The sequence below is a fragment of the Camelina sativa genome, chromosome 15 (assembly GCF_000633955.1).
Source record: "Camelina sativa cultivar DH55 chromosome 15, Cs, whole genome shotgun sequence".
In the NCBI taxonomy this organism is placed as follows: Eukaryota; Viridiplantae; Streptophyta; class Magnoliopsida; order Brassicales; family Brassicaceae; genus Camelina; species Camelina sativa.
The window spans coordinates 16,208,848-16,227,776 of NC_025699.1; the positions used below are offsets into that span (position 1 = coordinate 16,208,848).

At 29.9% G+C, this 18,929-nt stretch overlaps 4 protein-coding genes across 5 annotated transcripts in view; 2 read left to right on the top strand and 2 right to left on the bottom strand.

The window, feature by feature from the left end:
* Window positions 1-598, bottom strand: part of LOC104746937 (receptor like protein 30-like) — a 5,061-nt gene extending 4,463 nt beyond the window's left edge. Inside the window, exon 1 of the mRNA XM_010468486.2 lies at window positions 79-598. Within this exon, the coding sequence (XP_010466788.1) occupies window positions 79-539 (461 nt within the window). The 5' untranslated portion in view covers window positions 540-598. The remainder of the gene's footprint in view (window positions 1-78) is intronic.
* On the top strand, window positions 4,568-5,118 carry LOC104746939. Its single transcript, XM_010468488.1, has one exon. The coding sequence runs from the start codon at window positions 4,582-4,584 to the stop codon at window positions 5,020-5,022; it is 441 nt and encodes a 146-aa protein (XP_010466790.1). The 5' UTR covers window positions 4,568-4,581; the 3' UTR covers window positions 5,023-5,118.
* LOC104746940 (GATA transcription factor 1-like) lies at window positions 10,866-12,498 on the bottom strand. Of its 2 annotated transcripts, none has more exons than XM_010468489.2 (2): window positions 12,169-12,498; window positions 10,866-11,701 (listed from the first exon to the last, which is right to left on the bottom strand). In XM_010468489.2, exons 1-2 carry the CDS (start codon window positions 12,319-12,321, stop codon window positions 11,069-11,071), a joined length of 786 nt encoding a protein of 261 aa, XP_010466791.1. In that variant the 5' UTR covers window positions 12,322-12,498; the 3' UTR covers window positions 10,866-11,068. The 2 variants fall into 2 exon arrangements, with proteins under 2 accessions (XP_010466791.1, XP_010466792.1); XM_010468490.2 differs by having other exon boundaries at window positions 12,117-12,408.
* LOC104746942 (beta-glucuronosyltransferase GlcAT14A-like) overlaps window positions 17,112-18,929 on the top strand; it is a 4,464-nt gene continuing 2,646 nt past the window's right edge. Inside the window, exon 1 of the mRNA XM_010468491.2 lies at window positions 17,112-17,570. Within this exon, the coding sequence (XP_010466793.1) occupies window positions 17,216-17,570 (355 nt within the window). The 5' untranslated portion in view covers window positions 17,112-17,215. The remainder of the gene's footprint in view (window positions 17,571-18,929) is intronic.

An 18,929-nucleotide genomic window follows, 5' to 3' on the forward strand; every position in this document is an offset into this window, starting at 1 on the left:
AAATTAGAAAGCTTTGTTAAGTTGGCAAATGACCTAGGAATATCACCTCTCAACTTATTACCCGAAAGACTCACGTACCTTAGTTGGCTTAGGCTACCGATTGAAGTTGGAACTTCACCTACTAATTCATTACCAAAAAGATCAAGATGTGTGAGATGAGAAAGATTTCCAAAGGAAGAAGGAATCTCCCCTTGGAGATGGCAAAGTGAAAGATCTAGGTGACGAAGATGTTGGAGTTTAAAAAGACCACCGTTAAATTTCAAAGAGGTGTTGGCATTACAGTAACGGAGTTCTAGAAATATCACCTCTCCCACGATGGTATCACACTTGACACCCTCCCAAGAACAGCAGTCAACGCTCTTGTTCCATGAAGTTGTTGGTACATGGAATTCCTTCTGTAACTCCAAAAGAGCATCCCTCTGGTTGGGGCGGCACAAGTACCGTGTGGGAGAAGCAAAGATGTTTGGTAACAAAAGAAGACAAAAGAAGAAATAGATAGTAATAATACCAAGGAAGCAATATGATTGGCTTCGTATCATGATATTTTTTTTTGGGAAACAAAGACGATCTATCTGTTAAATTGCTATGTGATAGACATGTCTTGCATACACACTTCTCTTTATATACATATAAGTCATCCTATGTAAGGAGCTTGACTTGGCAAGTCTTCCTATGAATTAAAATGATGAAAATAGTGAGATATTTTGTTTTTGTGGACACCAACCAAAGCGTTAGAAATAGAAGAAGCGATGACAAGAAACGTACAAACGAAAAACACAAGTTGAGCAGAAGACTAAACACGACACAACCAATGAATAAACATGTACTCTATATCCAAGTAATATCGTGGGAAATGGGTTTGGAGGTTAGTCGGGTCATGCGAAACCCTTTTTTACGTCCATTTCTTTTAGTGAAGAATTAAATATTTTAATTACCACCCTCCAAACGATATTCTTGAGGCTTTGAATTGTAATGATGATGTGTTGAGTCCATGGGCAGAGAGTCTTAGCGACAAAACTATATAGAAGAAGATTGATAAATGCTATGCATAAGTAATGAAAGAGAATAATTGAAGCATGGCTAGTTGATGATCGCATGCAATAAAAAAGAAACTGTAGAAAACAGTTTTAATTTTGGAGAGGGGGAGACCATTAGCTTGTTTCACCATATATGTTTCAAAACTACAACTTTTGTTAACTGATTAGATCCGGTTGGACCAAAATTGAACCGTAACCCAAATGCTTTAGTTTTCATTTCTTTTCTAAAACAACTAGATTTTTGATCTGCGATATACCGCATATATATAATTTTTATTATTATTTATATTTTATATTGTATTTGTTTGTTAAATATTGGACATTTTGCAAATAGAAGAATAACTAAATTTTCCGACCGTTTATACGGCTAAATATTTATATTAATTTTTTAACCCGCAATATATTTCATGATCATTTGTTTGTTATATTTAGTTTTTTTATTTGGTGTTTGAGATTCTATTTTGATTTTTAATTATTATAACAAAAAAATAAGGGGTCTAAATGCATCAAAAGTCATTTATACGCTATGATTAAGTCATATATTTCCTAATGATTTAATTATTTTACACAATCTTAGTTAAATCAACTTAAATTTTATATGTCAAATATTATGATATTAATAGTGTTGACAAATAATAAAATAAGGATTTAACCCGTGTTAGCATAAATTTAATAATATTTTATTAATCCAACATGTTCTCTTTATAACTCATCTACTAATGACTATATTATATAACTAGAATTTGTACCCGCGCACGCACAGGATTTTAATTTTAAATATTTCTTATCAATAGAAATTGTTAAGCTCAAATATAATCTTTCCAACTTTTGAGTATAAATTTATATAAATACTAAACTTACTTTACTCAGTGATATACAACATATATATTTTTGACAATTTGTTAGAAATACCCTTTTTGGCATATCCATTTTCAAAATGTCCATTATTTTATACATTTTCATTTTTGCCCTTTTTTACACAATTACACCATGTTAAATTAATTTTTAGAATTTTTTTTTAGGTTTGGGTTCCCAATTTACATTTAGGGTATAGTTTTTAAGGGATAGGGTTTAGTATTTGGGGTTTAGGATTTATAATTTTGTCATTTTATATATTGAAAAGGGGTATTTTTGAAAATAGACATCATGAAATGGTATTTTTGAAAAGTGACATAGAAAAAGGGGTATTTTTAAAAATCCCCCTATATTTTTGAAGATAATATTTATTTGTTATATTTATTTGCGATTTTACGTGGGATTTTAGTTAAAATTTATATCAGTAAGAATCATTAAATATGAATATAATTTGAAGATTAAAAGATAAATATATATAAGTGCCGTACTTATTTTACTAATCTATATATAACATATATTGTCTACTGTCGCAATAATATTGTCGACAATCTTGTGACCTTTTATCTTTAAAAGAATTCATTCCATATTCATATCTCATGAAAACATAATTTTAAAAGTTCTAACGTCAATGTCGATCATTGACCTAATTATAGAGACAATTTCAACATATCGATATCCTACATTAAATGCGAATATACAAAGTTTCAGGAACAATTTTAGTGTTATGTCGCTACAATGAGGTTCTCCAAATGCATCATATGCCATAATAGAATTTCCGACTAAGTCAAGAATGCTTAAATGATGAAATGTTTAAACCCCATAATGAATATCTATTCACTAATCCAAGTTACATATTTTTCTACAATCTCATATGTTATTTGCAGATGTTAATTTTGTGATGCAACCCCAGCTTCGTCTTCTAAAAAAAACATAGTGTACTTTAAATATGTTGTTTTTGCCAATGTTTTGGGTTAAAAGCATTTGATAATATATATATATATATATATGTTATATTTGTTATATATGTTTTGTATCATGTTATAAAATTGTAGCTCCAGTTGATAATATACGTTATGAGATATGCTACACAAATCACATGCCACTTTTTGTAACGCCTTACATATCATTTTTTCTATATTTCCTGACCATTGATTTTGTTTTTTTAGATAGATTATCTTTTCAAAATTCTTTTTCATATGTTTCCCAAAAAAAAGTGTGCCTCTTACAATGTCTTTGTTTTAGATCAAAACTTTTAATTTAAGTTAAGTTAAGTAATTAATATTTTCTATCTTATAAGTAAAATTTAATAATAAATCTTTATGGTATATGTTTCTTAGAAACTAATGTTTCACTTCAATTTTATTTACATGTTTAGATTTTTTTTTTTTTCAACCATTGGGCCACAACTGGCCAGCCTATTAGCCAAATTCCTACATTCGTAGGAACCGGGACTCGATCCCGGGTGTGATGGTGCCTTCTGCAAATGGACTTACCTCCTGCACATGTTTAGATTTTTATAAATACAATTACATAACTTGTTTTTTTACTCCACCATGCATTAAATTCTTACTTACATTCTAAAACTCATTAACCCATTCTAAATTTTGGAATATAATCATTTTTGGTTATAATTTTAATAATAACATTATTACTAAAACAAATTTATAGTATTATTTTTAATATTTTAAAATTTTCATTTATTTTACTTAATTCATTTTTAGATAATTATTAATTTTATTATTTACTAAAATATTATATTATTATTTAAACTATTTTAATTTTAATTAATTTTAGTTAATTCATTTTTTATTTATTTTTTACTATTATTAATTATAAATAGTAAATATGAAATGAATGAATATTGAAAATAATATTTTTTATGCAAAACAATGATTAGGTGGAAGCTGATGTGGAGGAAGGAGAAGTGAGCAAAGTTAACTTTATATATATAGATATTTTAAAATTTTTTAATTTTACATATTCGTAATAAATATTTAAATAAATGTAAATCGAAGTTTTTCTTATATTAAGAATCAAAGCTCACAGGTTTTGGAAAAAAAAATAGGGATCATATTGTTGTTTTTTTGTTTGCAAAGGATTCAGAGATGGAATATATTTCATACACAATAGAAAGTAATTTTTGTTTAAATATATCATAATTTTTGTTTCCATATTGATTATGCTGTATTTTTTTAGTTGGAATGATATGTAAAATATTTAGGAACAAAATCTGAAGTAATGCTATTTTTTTAAAGTTTAGGGATTAACTTTGTAAATAAATTTTTAAATAACTACAAATAAAAGGGTATAACCCAAAATGTACTTAAAAAATGTATATATAGATATCATATTGTGTTCCATATATTCACATAATCCAATTGATTTTTGAAATTTGTTTCCTTTATGGTGCTACTTTTGTAGATTTTATTATATATATAAGATTTTTCATATCATGTGGTTCTGCCATATGTTAATTTAAATCGTTTCCTACATATTATCCAGCAAAAATAATTATATGTTTCCTTTTTCATTTTTTCTTAATTAATTAAAGATTATGTAATTATTGTGAGATTTCAGATTTAAGAAAAAATATTCAAGTTTTATCATAATATATGCACACACATAAATTTCATCAAACACAAGAAAATAAAAACTACACTTTGCATTATTAACAAGAAAAAATAAAAACATGAAAACTCCAAAAATAATTCTTCTTCTGCTTATGCTTATAGTTATCTCCTTAACGATCATCTTGACATCGATACTTCAACCACAAACTATGTCACTGGGAGAAGAGTACGACGTGCGTGTGATCAACAACTTCAGAGACAACTCGTCTCTCCCTCTAGTGATTTGGTGCACTTCGCCACAAGGAGAACTTGGTGGTCGTGCGCTTCAAGAAGGAGACGACTTCGAATGGACGGCTAAGATCGATTTTTGGTCGTTGATGGCAGTTTACACATGTACAATGAAGTGGGATTCGGTGAGGAAAAGGTTCGAGGCGTTTAAAGTTTCTAGAGACAGCAATAGATGTGGATCTACCAAGAAATGTTCTTGGTCCGTTAGAGAAGATGGATTTTATTTTAGTAATGATGAGGTCTATTGGACCAAAGATTTTTCTTGGTTATAAGCTTTATTTTTGTTGTTTTGTTTATATACAAACAAAGATTTTAGGCCAATCTTGATTTTTCTATCAAATTTTGAACGTATTTTTTCCTGTTTTGTCAGTTTTATTATGAGACTAGCAATCGACCCGCGCTACGCGCGGTAGTTAGATGAAGGTGTATTCCGAGTTTTGTTGTGTATATTTTTTTTGGTTTTTGTAAATTCATCTTTACGTTTGTTTTTGTATTTAATTTTGGTTGCTTATGTTGTTTTGTTGGATATTTTAATAAAAATATGTTTTGGAGTAAGTATAATTTAGTTTGCTGTTTTTAAAGGAAAAATTGAGATCATCTTGTGTGTTTATAATGCTTTTAAAAAAAGTTATTATTAGGAGTTACCATTGTTTAGTTGAAGTTGTTGTTTTGTTGTAGCTGTTAGTTGTCATTAATTTATTATTATTTTCCATTTTGTGGTTGGATTGTTATTTAATATTTACATATGTATTTTGTAAACTGTTGGAGTAATATATTTGTCAATGTTTTAGTGTTTGGAGTGAAAAATATTGTGGATTTTATTAAGAAAAATAAATAAGTTATTTATTGTGGATTTTATTGTCAACTTTTTTTCTAGGCTATTTTTGTTTGTTTCATTCAGATCCAATTTTTCTGTAAGGCTTATAATTTGTGGGTTAATTGGACCATTATTTGTATGTTATTGAGTTGAAATTGATTTGTTCTTTTTCAAAATCCGATGTCCTCGTGAACGGATAGGAGAAGAGAAATTTTCCGATCTAGAGGTCTGTTTGAGGATTGAACTTATGTCTTTGATGCTCGTAATCGTTTTTTCAGTCATTCCTATCGTAATCATTTTCCCTTGATTTTGTTTTTGGGTTTGCGTATTTGGTTGATTCTTTGCTCGCTTCGCATCTATTGGGGATATTTGGTTATCTCTTGTTGATTTTGTTAAAGGTGAATGTCAATTGGGTTGCAAATTTGTTTATATGAAAATATGTTGGCTTCTTTAGGTTTCCTAATTAAGTTGTGAGTTGTTTTGTGTTATTTGTTGTAATTTTTTTTCCGTTTGTCCTGTGAGTGATTTTTTTATTCGAAGTGAGTTGTGTTTTGGGGAAAATTAATTTTCTTGTTTATCTTGCTGTAATTTTTTAAAGTCCGGGTTGTTTTTTTTGTTTCTTCGGTTGTCTTTTTCATATAATTTTGTGTTACGGTTATCTGATTGTGACATTCATATATCTGAATCTTTTTAGTTTATTAAATGTGTGTTCATCTCTTTGCGTCTTTGTCTTTGGTGATGGATTTGTGAAATGCTGCCAAATAATTATTTTAAACTGATTTCTAGTTGTGTTTCCTTGATTCTTTGAAAGTGTTGTTTGGATTGCCTTGTTTTGATATTTGAAATTTTAAATCAGTTTAATAGAAATCTTTAACTATATTATTACCACTAATGAAAAATTATAGTATTGTTTTCTTATTTTAACATTTAATTTATTTTACATAATTATTTTTTATTTAAACTTTCGATTAATTATAATTAACAAAAAAATATGCACTAAATGAATATTTTAAATTTATTTTAAAATTAAAAAAAATTGAACTCGTAGGATTTAAAAATAGTGATGGGTCTAGAGAATTTGAATGAAATAGTGTTGAGCCTACAGATTTTAGATGAAATTTAGTTGATCAGTTTGTCATTTGTATGATTGTTTAAAGGGCTTATTAAAATCTGTAAGGCGGTTGTTTTGTGTTATTTGTTGTAATTTTTTTTCCCGTTTGTCTTGTGATTTTTGATTCGATGTGAGCTGTGTTTTGGGGAAAATTAATTTTCTTGTTTATCTTGCTATAATTTTATAAAGTCCAGGTTGTTTTTTTGTTTCTTCGGTTGTCTTTTTCATATAATTTTGTGTTACGGTTATCTGATTCTGACGTTCATATATCTGAATCTTTTTAGTTTATTAAATGTGTGTTCAGCTCTTTGCGTCTTTGTCTTTGGTGATGGATTTGTGAAGTGCTGCCAAATAATTATTTTAACTGATTTGTAGTTATGTTTCCTTGATTCTTTGAAAGTGTTGCTTGGGTTGCCTTGTTTTGATATTTGAAGTTTTAAATTATGATCAGTTTAATAGAAATCTTTAACTATATTATTACCACTAATGAAAAATTATAGTATTGTTTTCTTATTTTAACATTTAATTCATTTTACATAATTATTTTTTATTTAAACTTTCGATTAATTATAATTAACAAAAAATATGCACTAAATGAATATTTTAAATTTATTTTAAAATAAAAAGTTGAATTTATAGGATTTAAAAATAGTGATGGGTCTAGAGAATTTGAATGAAATAGTGTTGGGCCTACAGATTTTAGATAAAATTTAGTTGATCAGTTTGTCATTTGTATGATTGTTTAAAGGGCTTATTAAAATCTGTAAGGCGGTTGTTTTGTGTTATTTGTTGTAATTTTTTTTCCCGTTTGTCTTGTGATTTTTGATTCGATGTGAGCTGTGTTTTGGGGAAAATTAATTTTCTTGTTTATCTTGCTGTAATTTTATAAAGTCCGGGTTGTGTTTTTGTTTCTTCGGTTGTTTCATATAATTTTGTGTTACGGTTATCTGATTGTGACATTCATATATCTGAATCTTTTTAGTTTATTAAATATGTGTTTATCTCTTTGCGTCTTTGTCTTTGGTGATCGATTTGTGAAGTGCTGCCAAATAATTATTTTAACTGATTTCTAGTTGTGTTTCCTTGATTGTTTGAAAGTGTTGCTTGGGTTGCCTTGTTTTGATATTTGAAATTTTAAATTATGATCAGTTTAATAGAAATCTTTAACTATATTATTACAACTAATGAAAAATTATAGTATTATTTTCTTATTTTAATATTTAATTTATTTTACATAATTATTTTTTATTTAAACTTTCGATTAATTATAATTAACAAAAAAATATGCACTAAATGAATAGTTTAAATTTATTTTAAAATAAAAATTTGAATTTATAAGATTTAAAAATAGTGATGGGTCTAGAGAATTTGAATGAAATAGTGTTGGGCCTACAGATTTTAGATGAAATTTAGTTGATCAGTTTGTCATTTATATGATTGTTTAAATGGCTTATTAAAATCTGTAAAGCCCATAAATTTAAAGAAGATGTGGCTGACATGGCAGCTGAGGTGGCTGCACCAGAAGTGAGAAAAGCTAACTTTATATATATATATTAATGATATTTTAACATAACGAAATAAGTACTATGCACCAATGCATGCCAAATTAGCTATTCAGCGATATATTATTTGATTTGTGTGCATGATGATTAATTTTCGTGTGCGTTCATATACTTAAGAAAATTTTCTAAAATAATACTCTCTCCGTTTTAATATATAAAATATTTTGGCCTCTTTATTTGTTTCAAAATATAAGATGTCTTATAACTTTCTATGCAAGTTTTAATATATATTTAATAATCTGTAATTATTATTTATGCACTCTTCTTTATTATTGGTTGAATCTTTTTTAATTTAAATAAATATGATACTTTTTAAAAGAAAGTAAACTATTTTAATATGTGTGCCTTAGGATAAACATCCTATATTTTGAAACGGAGAGAGTACCATTTTCCGGATCAATTTAGTTTGATATTCTCGTATATGTACTTTTACTATTAACAAAGGTTGAGATTGCACTTAATTAGGCTACAAAATGGCCCATTTTCTTTTTGTTAAACTCCACTTGACTTGACACAAGTTTTGTTAGGACATGATTAGTGGTGGTTACTCATGTTGATGCTCTTATTAAACAAATAATTAAAAGAAGAGAGAAGAAAAAAGAGTAAGAAGCGTTACTTGGTGGAGCAATGCAAGCATCGGTACTTATGTGAAATTAAATACGTGTCATTTTCTTATTGTGATTAATATTAAAAAATAAATTAAAATGAAAAAGTGTGTAATAAAATGATTTGTTTTAATTGTTGTGAGAAACGATTCATCGCTCTCCGATAAAGGTGGTCTTAGATCGTACAAGACGAGAGGGCACTGCCACTTCAGCCCAATAGTTTCTTATTAATTACTGTAAAGACAATTGTTTATGAGTAAGATTTTCTCTTTTCTTCTTTAATCACCAAAACTTAATGTGTGCCAATGGTGTTTTGATATAATGCTTAGTTAGTCAAAAGAGTTGTGCTTTTTATGTTAATCTAGGATTCAAACTTCAAAAAAGTCTACGGTTCTTTTCCTAATCCAAAAATTCTATTATAATGAATAGAATATAAACATGACTAGTAACTGTTTATCAAGCCGATAAGGGATATATCATTTTGATTGTTACCAATTACAAAATGATAAGATTCAGCGGCATTGAAAAACATTTTTACCGTTATAAGAGTCGATATGACACATACCATTTTGGTTGTTACCAATAACAAAACAGTAAAATTAGCGGTATTGAAACATGTATCATTATATTTTGAAATTACCGTTATTTCGTTCCTTTTTATTATTTTCATCATTTATTTCTACTAATATATTTTTTTTCCGGCTTTGTAACTCAATAAGATCTAATTTTGTTATGATATCTGAAATGTACATTGTTACTTATTGGGATGATGTTGTAGTATAAAATTCAAAAGTCAATTTTTGATACACCTAACCCAATAGACACATTGCCATGGCTTATAAGTTATAAGATAATATTATTCTATTCAAATTTAGATCTCCTGTTTTGGTCAACATAAAAACAATAACTGTGTGATACAATCACATCAACTTCTAGTTATTAGATTTGTAATTTAATGCAAAATCTACCATACTATAATATTAGATACAGAATGAAATAAAATATGGTAGATACATATATTTAATTAAATAATCAAGAAATTTGATGATATGATTCATGGCGTACAATGGAGACAATGGAGTTGGTGGAATGAGGGAAGAAGAAGAGTAAAGGCATGTGCAATGATATTAGCTAAATATCAAATTCCATGTGACTACTACTCCCACACACACTGACTCCTCAATCATACATTACTACTCTAATTTTGTTTTTTTTAATCCCTTACTACATTATAAAATCATTGTACTATAAAAATTAGGAAAACGTTACATCTAATCTACTTATTTTGGTCTATACGCCTCCATCATCAGTTTTTGTCTCCGGAGATCATGATATTCTTATTAAACTCGAATCAATATTGTAATTTTTGTAATATACAGTGGTAGTGCAACATCTAACCAGTAACCAACCCATGTTCGCGCATCATAATTGTGTTTTGGTTATAATCAACATGACGAAATTATGTTTTTGTAATGAGTCAGTGCGCATAATTGTGTTAGTGGATAAAAATATGTTGATCAATATGAAACAATAAAAATATATTTATAAAAAAAAAATTGCTCAAGCTTTGATAGATTTGGTTATTAGTTGATAAGTTGTTGACACTTTTTAATTCTTTTTTTTCATCAGTAGTGTAAAATACATTTGTCCCAAAAAAAAAAAAAAAAGTGTAAAATACAAATGTTTCGCTTGATCTTATACTTTGAGAAAAAGAAAATATATCAAATTTAATAGTTGTGGTTGCTATCAGCTTTTTGACACAATACTTGCTATTGCTATTCATATTTGTCATTTTAGACAATGTCAGTAATTAAAAAGCAAAAGAAGAATCACTCAAATAAGACATGCAAGAAAACCCCAAAACTGATTCACATTTCCAATATATCTCTATCATAGAAACTATACTTAGCTGGCCTAACTAAATAGACATGTCATATCAAATTTTATGAAATTAATTATCAAACAAGAACTTATAAAAATTTGTTTTCCCTATTTTTAAAGATCACCAGCAGAGTAAAAATAAACAGCAAAATGAGAAAGTTATCTTCCATTTCTTGACCATAATATCCCCTAAATAGTAATTAATTACCCCTAATTTCACAAAATAAAGAGCCTAAAATTCCAACTGCAAAACCCTAAAACATACTTCAAGCAAATAAAAAAAATTAACGAAAAGAAAATCCAAAAAAAAAAGAGAAAAAGAAGAATCCTAACAAACTTTGATTATCCACAATCTTTCCGATGATCACCGTCACCGGACTGATACTGCTTCCTCATTTCTACAATCTTCCGGTGAGAATTCGAATGTAACTCCGCCGTGAAAGTTGGACTATTAGCCGGACGATACTCCGGAACAAGCCTCCCAGACTTATACCTCACGCCACAAGCGTTACACAGAGTCTTAGGCCCCAATGGTCCCGCCCTCCATTGCGGCGTCTTCTCCGCTCCACAGTGTTGACACTTCCTTCCTATTATCACCGCCGCCGCCGACATAGTTTTCTTCTTCTGTATTTCGTTTCCTGTCCACAAAACTCGCAAATCACGGCGTCCTGTGCGGCGACGCTTGCTTCTCGCTTTAGCCGGCGCTTTAAAACTAACGCAGCAGCTCATTAACATGGAGGTGGTTGTTGCCAAAGCCGTGCTTCCACCGCTGCTGTTTGAGGTTGTTGTTGTAGTTGAGCTATTGCTACTCGTCTCGAGTACTGAAACCGGACTCAGCTGTTTTCCCTCAATCGCTTCTCTCTCCGGCGACGTTACACGGAAATGTTCCGGTGGTAACATGCCGACGAATGTTTCGATTACCGGAAAAGCATCTTTGTTTGATATCCATTCCAAATCCTCTTCCTCAACCACACCCTGCGAAACAAAATAATTCAAATTTTAAGTTAAGACTGAGCGAACTCGACTGAGTCTCGAGTCCTCGTTTCCCGAAAAAGAGATAATGGGTGGGTGAAGAATAAAGAAAGGGGTATTAATGTCGTTTCGTATCCATATAAAAATTGACAAATAAAAAAGAAAAATTCGAAAGCTCACGAAAACGTAACTCCCGAATACACACCCTCCAACTAACATATCACCGAACGGAAAAGTAAAGTTTTAAAAAATCAAAGGGTAGTTTCGTCTTTTTAAACAAACACGAACCGGCAAAAAACGTGAACGTTTATGTTTTAATAAACGCGTTTTCCCGATTCCCCAAACTATTGACCCGGCTGAGTCAACAAACAATACCGCCGTGAACCGACGGGTCAACTCGACCGAGTCTAGTACGTACCGGACCATCTACGAAAACATGTACAGGCGTTTGGGGAGGAGGTAAGACATACATGGTCGCCGTGGTTCAAAAGACCGAGAGAATCCGTTTGCCGTATTCCTGTTTTCCGGCGAGTTATATTCCTCGGCTGTTGCGTCTCTTCTTCGTCGTCCTCTTCCGGTACAGTGAAGTTCAAAAGGTCATCCATGAACGATTCCATTTCCATAGTTTCAGAAGTGTTTTTTGTTTTTTGGTTTTTGAAGAGAGAGAAAAAAATTATTGATGAAAAGAACCAGAGGAGTTTATAATCTCTCTTTCTCTCTCTCTCTCTCTCTCTCTCACACAACGGCGTTTAGGGTATTCTGAGGAAAAAAATAAAATAATTAAATGAATAAATAATAATATTGGTTGGAAGTGGGGAAGGGGATGATGACACGAAAAATGGTTTGTTCCTCTTTCTCCTTTTTTAAATCACTTTTTTCCTATAACGTATATTGAAAAGCCTAATAAATCAAGTGCGACGCGGTCCACTGGAATTTAATATAGTCACCAAGATCAACGGCGTGATTGAATGGTATTAACGTAATTACCAGTTTTGTCATTTACTTTCAGTGGACCTTTATAATATCTAGGAGAAGATCGACCGTACTTATGATAGACGCCTTTTTGATCTTATACTCTTTTTTAATTAGTTTTCCAAATTATAATCAAATTGAGAATACTTTTGTTTTAGTGTGATGGCATTGACGTGATTATGGGTAAAGTTGGAGGGTGATGATATAACTGAGTGGACTAAGAGAAGGTGATGCATATGAACCAATAAGATTACGAGAACGTAAGTGTTGGGCGAATGGTTGAAGAACACGTGTCGAATACTTTTTTGACTTTATGAAAAATTGCCACCGCAAGTTGCGGGGTAGATTCGGGATGTTGTTGTTATTTTGTAAGCAAAAGTAAAGTTAAATTACTTTGCTTAAAAACTTATATAAATTAAATAAAGGTGGTGAAATGGTACACACAATGTATCGGTACTATTAAAAGCCATTTATTAATTTAAGTTAAGGGATAAGTTTTTTTTTCTTTCAGTTTTTATAGTTTTTATGAGATTTCTACCTTAAAATATTGTCAAGTTTTAATATTCTGGATAATCAATAGGGCTGGGCATTCGGGTTACCCGTTTGGGTTCGGATATTACCTGTTCGGGTTCGGGTTAATAGGTAATGGAAAATAAAACCCATTCGGGTATTTTACTATGTTTGGGTTCGGTTCGGTTCGGATAGTATCAGGTTCGGGTCGGTTTGGGTTACAATTTTCAGAACCCAATTAGTACCCGAACTACCGGGTACCCGAAAAAATATAATTAAAATTAATTAAATTTAAATAAATTTAGTTAAAGTTTGACTTATGTGACAATATATTTTAGATATTTTGATTATTTTTGATATTTAGGTATAAAACTAAATGAAATATTCAAAATTATAATCATAACTTTAGGGTAATTGCAGTATATTAATGATAAATATTATAAATATGTTTATATGTTCGGGTTTGTTGGGTACCCAAACGGGTACCGGGTATTATCCGACCCTAACCCGAACCCACGAGTATTAGAAAATAGAACCCAATTAGGTTTTATAAGCAAACCCGAACCCAACCCGAACCCAGTTTTTCGGGTCGGGTTCCGGGTTGGGTATTCGGGTACGGTTTTTATGCCCATGCCTAATAATCAAATATAATATATTCCAAATTATTTTTCATATTTGACATCTGTAAAAAATGTTTTTGGTAAACAAATCTGATTTTAATAAACCCTCACAAGATATTCTAAGTCAAACAAAATTTTGAAAGACTTATGATTTATTTCTAAAAAATAATTGATTTGCTTAATTTGATTGTACTCTTTTAATTAATATTAAAAACTCACCGGATTCTTATTACACAGAGTAATTAATAATGGAAAATTTTCGATTAAAAAAACCTTATAAATGAATGTTACCAATTTTTTATACAACAATGGAAATTTGTAACTAACATTTAGTAGATGTAATGCTTTATTTTTTTCATCCATATATTTCACCATAAATCTACTACTAATTTATGTTTTAAAATTTTAGGCATTCATTGCTTACCATGATAGTGAATCATTACAAACATTACCTGGTTCTTAAAAATTTTATGAAAAAATTAATGGTTATCAACATTCTTCGAAGTTTTTTAGATAATTTAGAAGACAATTTACAATTATGCTAACTGATAATTTTTTTTTGGTTTTTCTCTGTTTGTTTGTAACGAGTTTTTACGTCTTACACCTCTTATTTCTAGACTATAATTTGTAAATAATTGCACAAACTTGGTGTATCACAATATGAAATCAGAGACAGTTCTTATTTTTTGGTAAAAATAATATTTTTAAAAATATGAGTCATATAAATTAAGGTATATGACAAGTAAATCGGTACTATTAAGCCATTTATTAGTATAAAGTAAGGTATTATAAGTTTTTTTAATGAGATTTTTACCTTAAATTTTTGTCAAGTTCAAATATTCTGGATAATCAAATAAAAAATATTCTAATTTGTTTTCCATATTCAAAATCTGTAATAAATGTTTTTTATAGTTGGTTAAAATATATGATTTGAATAAACCCTCACAAAATATTATTAAGTCAAACAAATTTTTGAAAAACCTATGATTTATTTCTAAAATAAAATTGATTCGCTTTGATCATTTTTCTTTAATTAATAGAAAACTCACCAATTCTTATTTTGCAGAGTAATTAATGGAAAATTTTTGATTAAAAAAAAAACTTTATAAATGAATCGTTACCATTTTCTTATACAACATCAGAGATTTGTAACTAACATTTGTTGCATTTGTAATTAACATTTAGCAACAAATGTAATGCACATCATGAAATGCTTCATCTTTTTACATCATCTTTTCACCATAAATCCACTACTAATTTATGCTTTAAAATTTTAGGCATTTATTGCTTTCTACGTTAGTTGATCATTACAAAATACAAACATTACAATTAATGGTTATCTATGCTTTTTGAACTCGTTTTAGATAATTTAGAAGACAAAGAACCTGATAATTTTGTTTTAGTTTTTATCCATTTGATTATAACGATCTTTTAGGTCTTACTTACACTTTATATTTCTAGACTATAGTTTGTAAATAATTGCACAAACTTGGTGCATCGCAATAGAGAAATCACATACAGTTCTTATTTATAATATTTTTAAATATGAGTCATTCCTAAATAATTTATATATGTTTTTTTTAGTATAGCTAGCATTAATTTTTTGTCCAAACTCTGGTCCATGCTTCAAAATCTGAATTAGAATTGGAAATACAATGAAAAAAGAGCTTACAAGGAAATCATATTTTCTTAACAATTCTAGGTTATTTAAAAGCCACACATATTGGTGAGATATAGAAAATATTTAGTGTATCCATGTATTTTGCAAACACTGACAAAAATAAAATTTACCGATCAAATAAAAGTAATTAGAGTTGTTGGCTATCTCGATTCATCATTGATCATATTAATAATAACTTGAAAATGAGGAGGAGTCTAGAAATGTGATGTTAATCACCGGATGATAATACAAATTAGAAAAAGGTAAATATATTGGAAAAGATACGAATGAATAAAATATTTGTTATTTCCATTTTTTAAGCGATTTTGTGATTCTAAATTAGAAATTTTTTAAAAGTAAATATATTGGAAAAGATATGAATCTCTTGAAAAAATAAAAGAATATGAATGATTGTGTTTTTTTTCTACTGAATATGACAAAATATTATAAACAAAATGAATTGTTTTTTATGCTAGTGAATCCTTTTGTTCACCTTTCTTTATTTTAACAAATGAGAATCTGACATGTCACAATATATTTAATTACCTATTAATTCATCTATTTTAAAAAATAAGGAAACAATGTATACATTATTATAAAATTAAAAACTCAAATATCTTTTTTTATAAATCCAAACCGATGTATATTTTCATTCTAATTGTAAAACCTAAAGCCTAATCATCTTATTTATAAACTCAAACCGGCATATAATTTCATTCTAATTGTAAAATCTAAACTATAATCATTTCATTTGTAAATCCAAATCGACATATAATTTCGTTCTAATTGTAAAACCTAAACTATAACCATCTCATTCGTAGACCCAAACCGACATATAATTTTGTTTTAATTATAAAATCTAAACGCTAACCACTTCATTTGTAAACCCAAACCGACATATAATTTTGTTTTAATTGTAAAATCTAAACCCTAACCATTTCATTTGTAAATCCAAACCGACATATAATTTTGTTTTAATTTTAAAATCTAAACTCTAATCACCTTATTTGTAAACCCAAACCGACAAATAATTTCGTTCTAATTGTAAAATCTAAACCAAGATAATATTTAACTTTTCTTAATTTAAAATACACAAATTTGTTTTTTTCTTTTGCTTTTTAATTTGATTTTGATTCTTTTTTAACTGAAATAATGTATAGAATATTCTGATTGGTTGAAAAAAAAAGGTGAACAAAAGTGTTTATTCTACCTAAGTATTTTTTTTTTTGTGCTTCAGTGTATATATTCTAATCCTAATTTTTTACTTTTTAGTTATATTTTTAGAGATATAATTTTGAATAATTTTCATTTTGGCTATTTCAGGCAGTAGAAATTTATGATGCTTCTTAGTTCAGTGAAAATATGCTGCAACTACTCTTCTCATATTTGAAAATTATGACCAAGAATGGCGAATAAGCCGCTCAGTAACTCGAATAGGACCAATTTACAAAAGTTTGTTCCGTGTAAAATGTGTAATAAATCAGTTTATTCAGTGTATATATGATGTTATAGAATCTAATTGTATCCTGATTTAGTAAGAATCTCTAATCATACGAAGCTCTCTCTTCGACAATAACATCGTCGTTAGTCGTTACCATTAAGCAAACTACATAATTACTTAATTTAAACTATATATTAAAATAAAAGATTCTATCTTCAGACTTCGATGCGGCGTAGTAGTACTGTGACCATTACATACTAGAGTTAGCTTTCTTCTCAACAGATCGTTGTGTTACACGCGCCGCCTTGAGAAAAATGCAGTACGGACCGGAGCAACCGAGAGTCACTCTCTACATAATCCTCACCACCGCGTTTCTCTCTCTCTGTTTCCTCCTCTCTCTCTTTTCCTCTTCCCACTCTTCATCTTCCTACACCGGACGACGCGAAGATCTACGACCCGACCCGAGACTCTTTCCTTCTTCCTCATCCAAAATCGCCGCCGATACAGCTCCTCCATCAATCGCTTACCTAATCTCTGGATCTTCCGGTGACTCGCGACGGATCCTTCGTCTTCTCTACGCTACTTACCATCCTCGAAATCGGTATCTTCTCCATCTCGATAGCTTAGCTGCTCAATCCGAACGAGACGGTCTCGCTGTTGCTGTACAAGATGTACCGATCTTTCGAGCTGCAAAGAACGTTGATGTTATTGGGAAGCCTGATTTCGCGTATCAGAGAGGATCGTCTCCGATGGCTTCTACGCTTCATGGTGCTTCGATTCTTCTTAGATTGTCTGGAGCTTGGGATTGGTTTCTTAATCTCAATGTTGATGATTACCCTCTCCTTACTCAAGATGGTTTGAACTCATTTCCCTTTGCATTTTTTATAGTTCTGTGTGATTTTTTTTCAGTGTTTGTGTTACTATAGTGATTCTGAGTTTGATTTTGTGTAGAGCTTCTTCACATTATGTCACATTTGCCTAAGGACTTGAACTTTGTGAACCACACTAGTTACATTGGCTGGAAAGAGTAAGATTGTGATTCTCTTTAGTTTCATTTAGAGACACTTTTGTGTTGTATGCTTACTTTGATTCCATAGAGCTTAAGTTCAATGTAGTTTTGGGATTTTGAGCAATTTCTATTGGTTTCCTGTAGGTCAAGGAGGTTGAAGCCAGTTATTGTTGATCCAGGGCTCTATCTTGTGGAGAAAACTGATATGTTTTTCGCTTCACAGAAACGGGAGTTGCCTAAGGCTTTCAAGTTATTCTCAGGTACTTTCATCTTTTACCAAGCTGTTTTACATGTCGTCTATTCTCTAATTTCTGTTTTTTGCACTTCTCTGTGGAGCTATCATCTTTTTTTTTCTTAGCATATTGTGTTTGTTATGCAATCAATATGACCAACATGATGTTCTGGATACTTTTTCCCTAATCATGCTGTTATGTAGGAAGTAATTCGTTTTCATAATTCTGCATAGGTACGTGATAGAAGATGCTAAAAATAGTTGATATGTGTAGGTGAAACCTCTCTATTGCTATAAACTTGTTTGGAAGAAAATAGGCTACAGAACGTGTTGCTTATCACTAGTCTTGTTAGCTGCTCAAGCAGGTAGTGAATAAAGGGAAGCCAAAGTCTAGGAATCACTTGGAACGGTTCTCCTTGCGACAAGTTTGTTGATTGTTAGCCACAGTTCCCCCTCCAAATGTGATCAGTGGAACTTGTGGATGCGAATCAAATTTTGGATGACATGTAAAACGTTGTTGCTTAGGGAACTTCTTTAGTATGTTCTCGGGAACTTATAACTAGTGAAATGAACTAACATAGGTTAAAAGAAGGGTCTGAGATAATGTCATATGTCTTTGAGGATAATACTAAATGCAATTTTATCTCTTTTTGGCAGGTCCATCTTTCTCCATCTTAAGCCGTAATTTTATAGAGCACTGTGTCTTGGGCACTGACAACTTCCCTCGGACTCTACTCATGTACTTGTCTAACACACCTGATTCCCTCTCCAACTACTTCCCAACTAT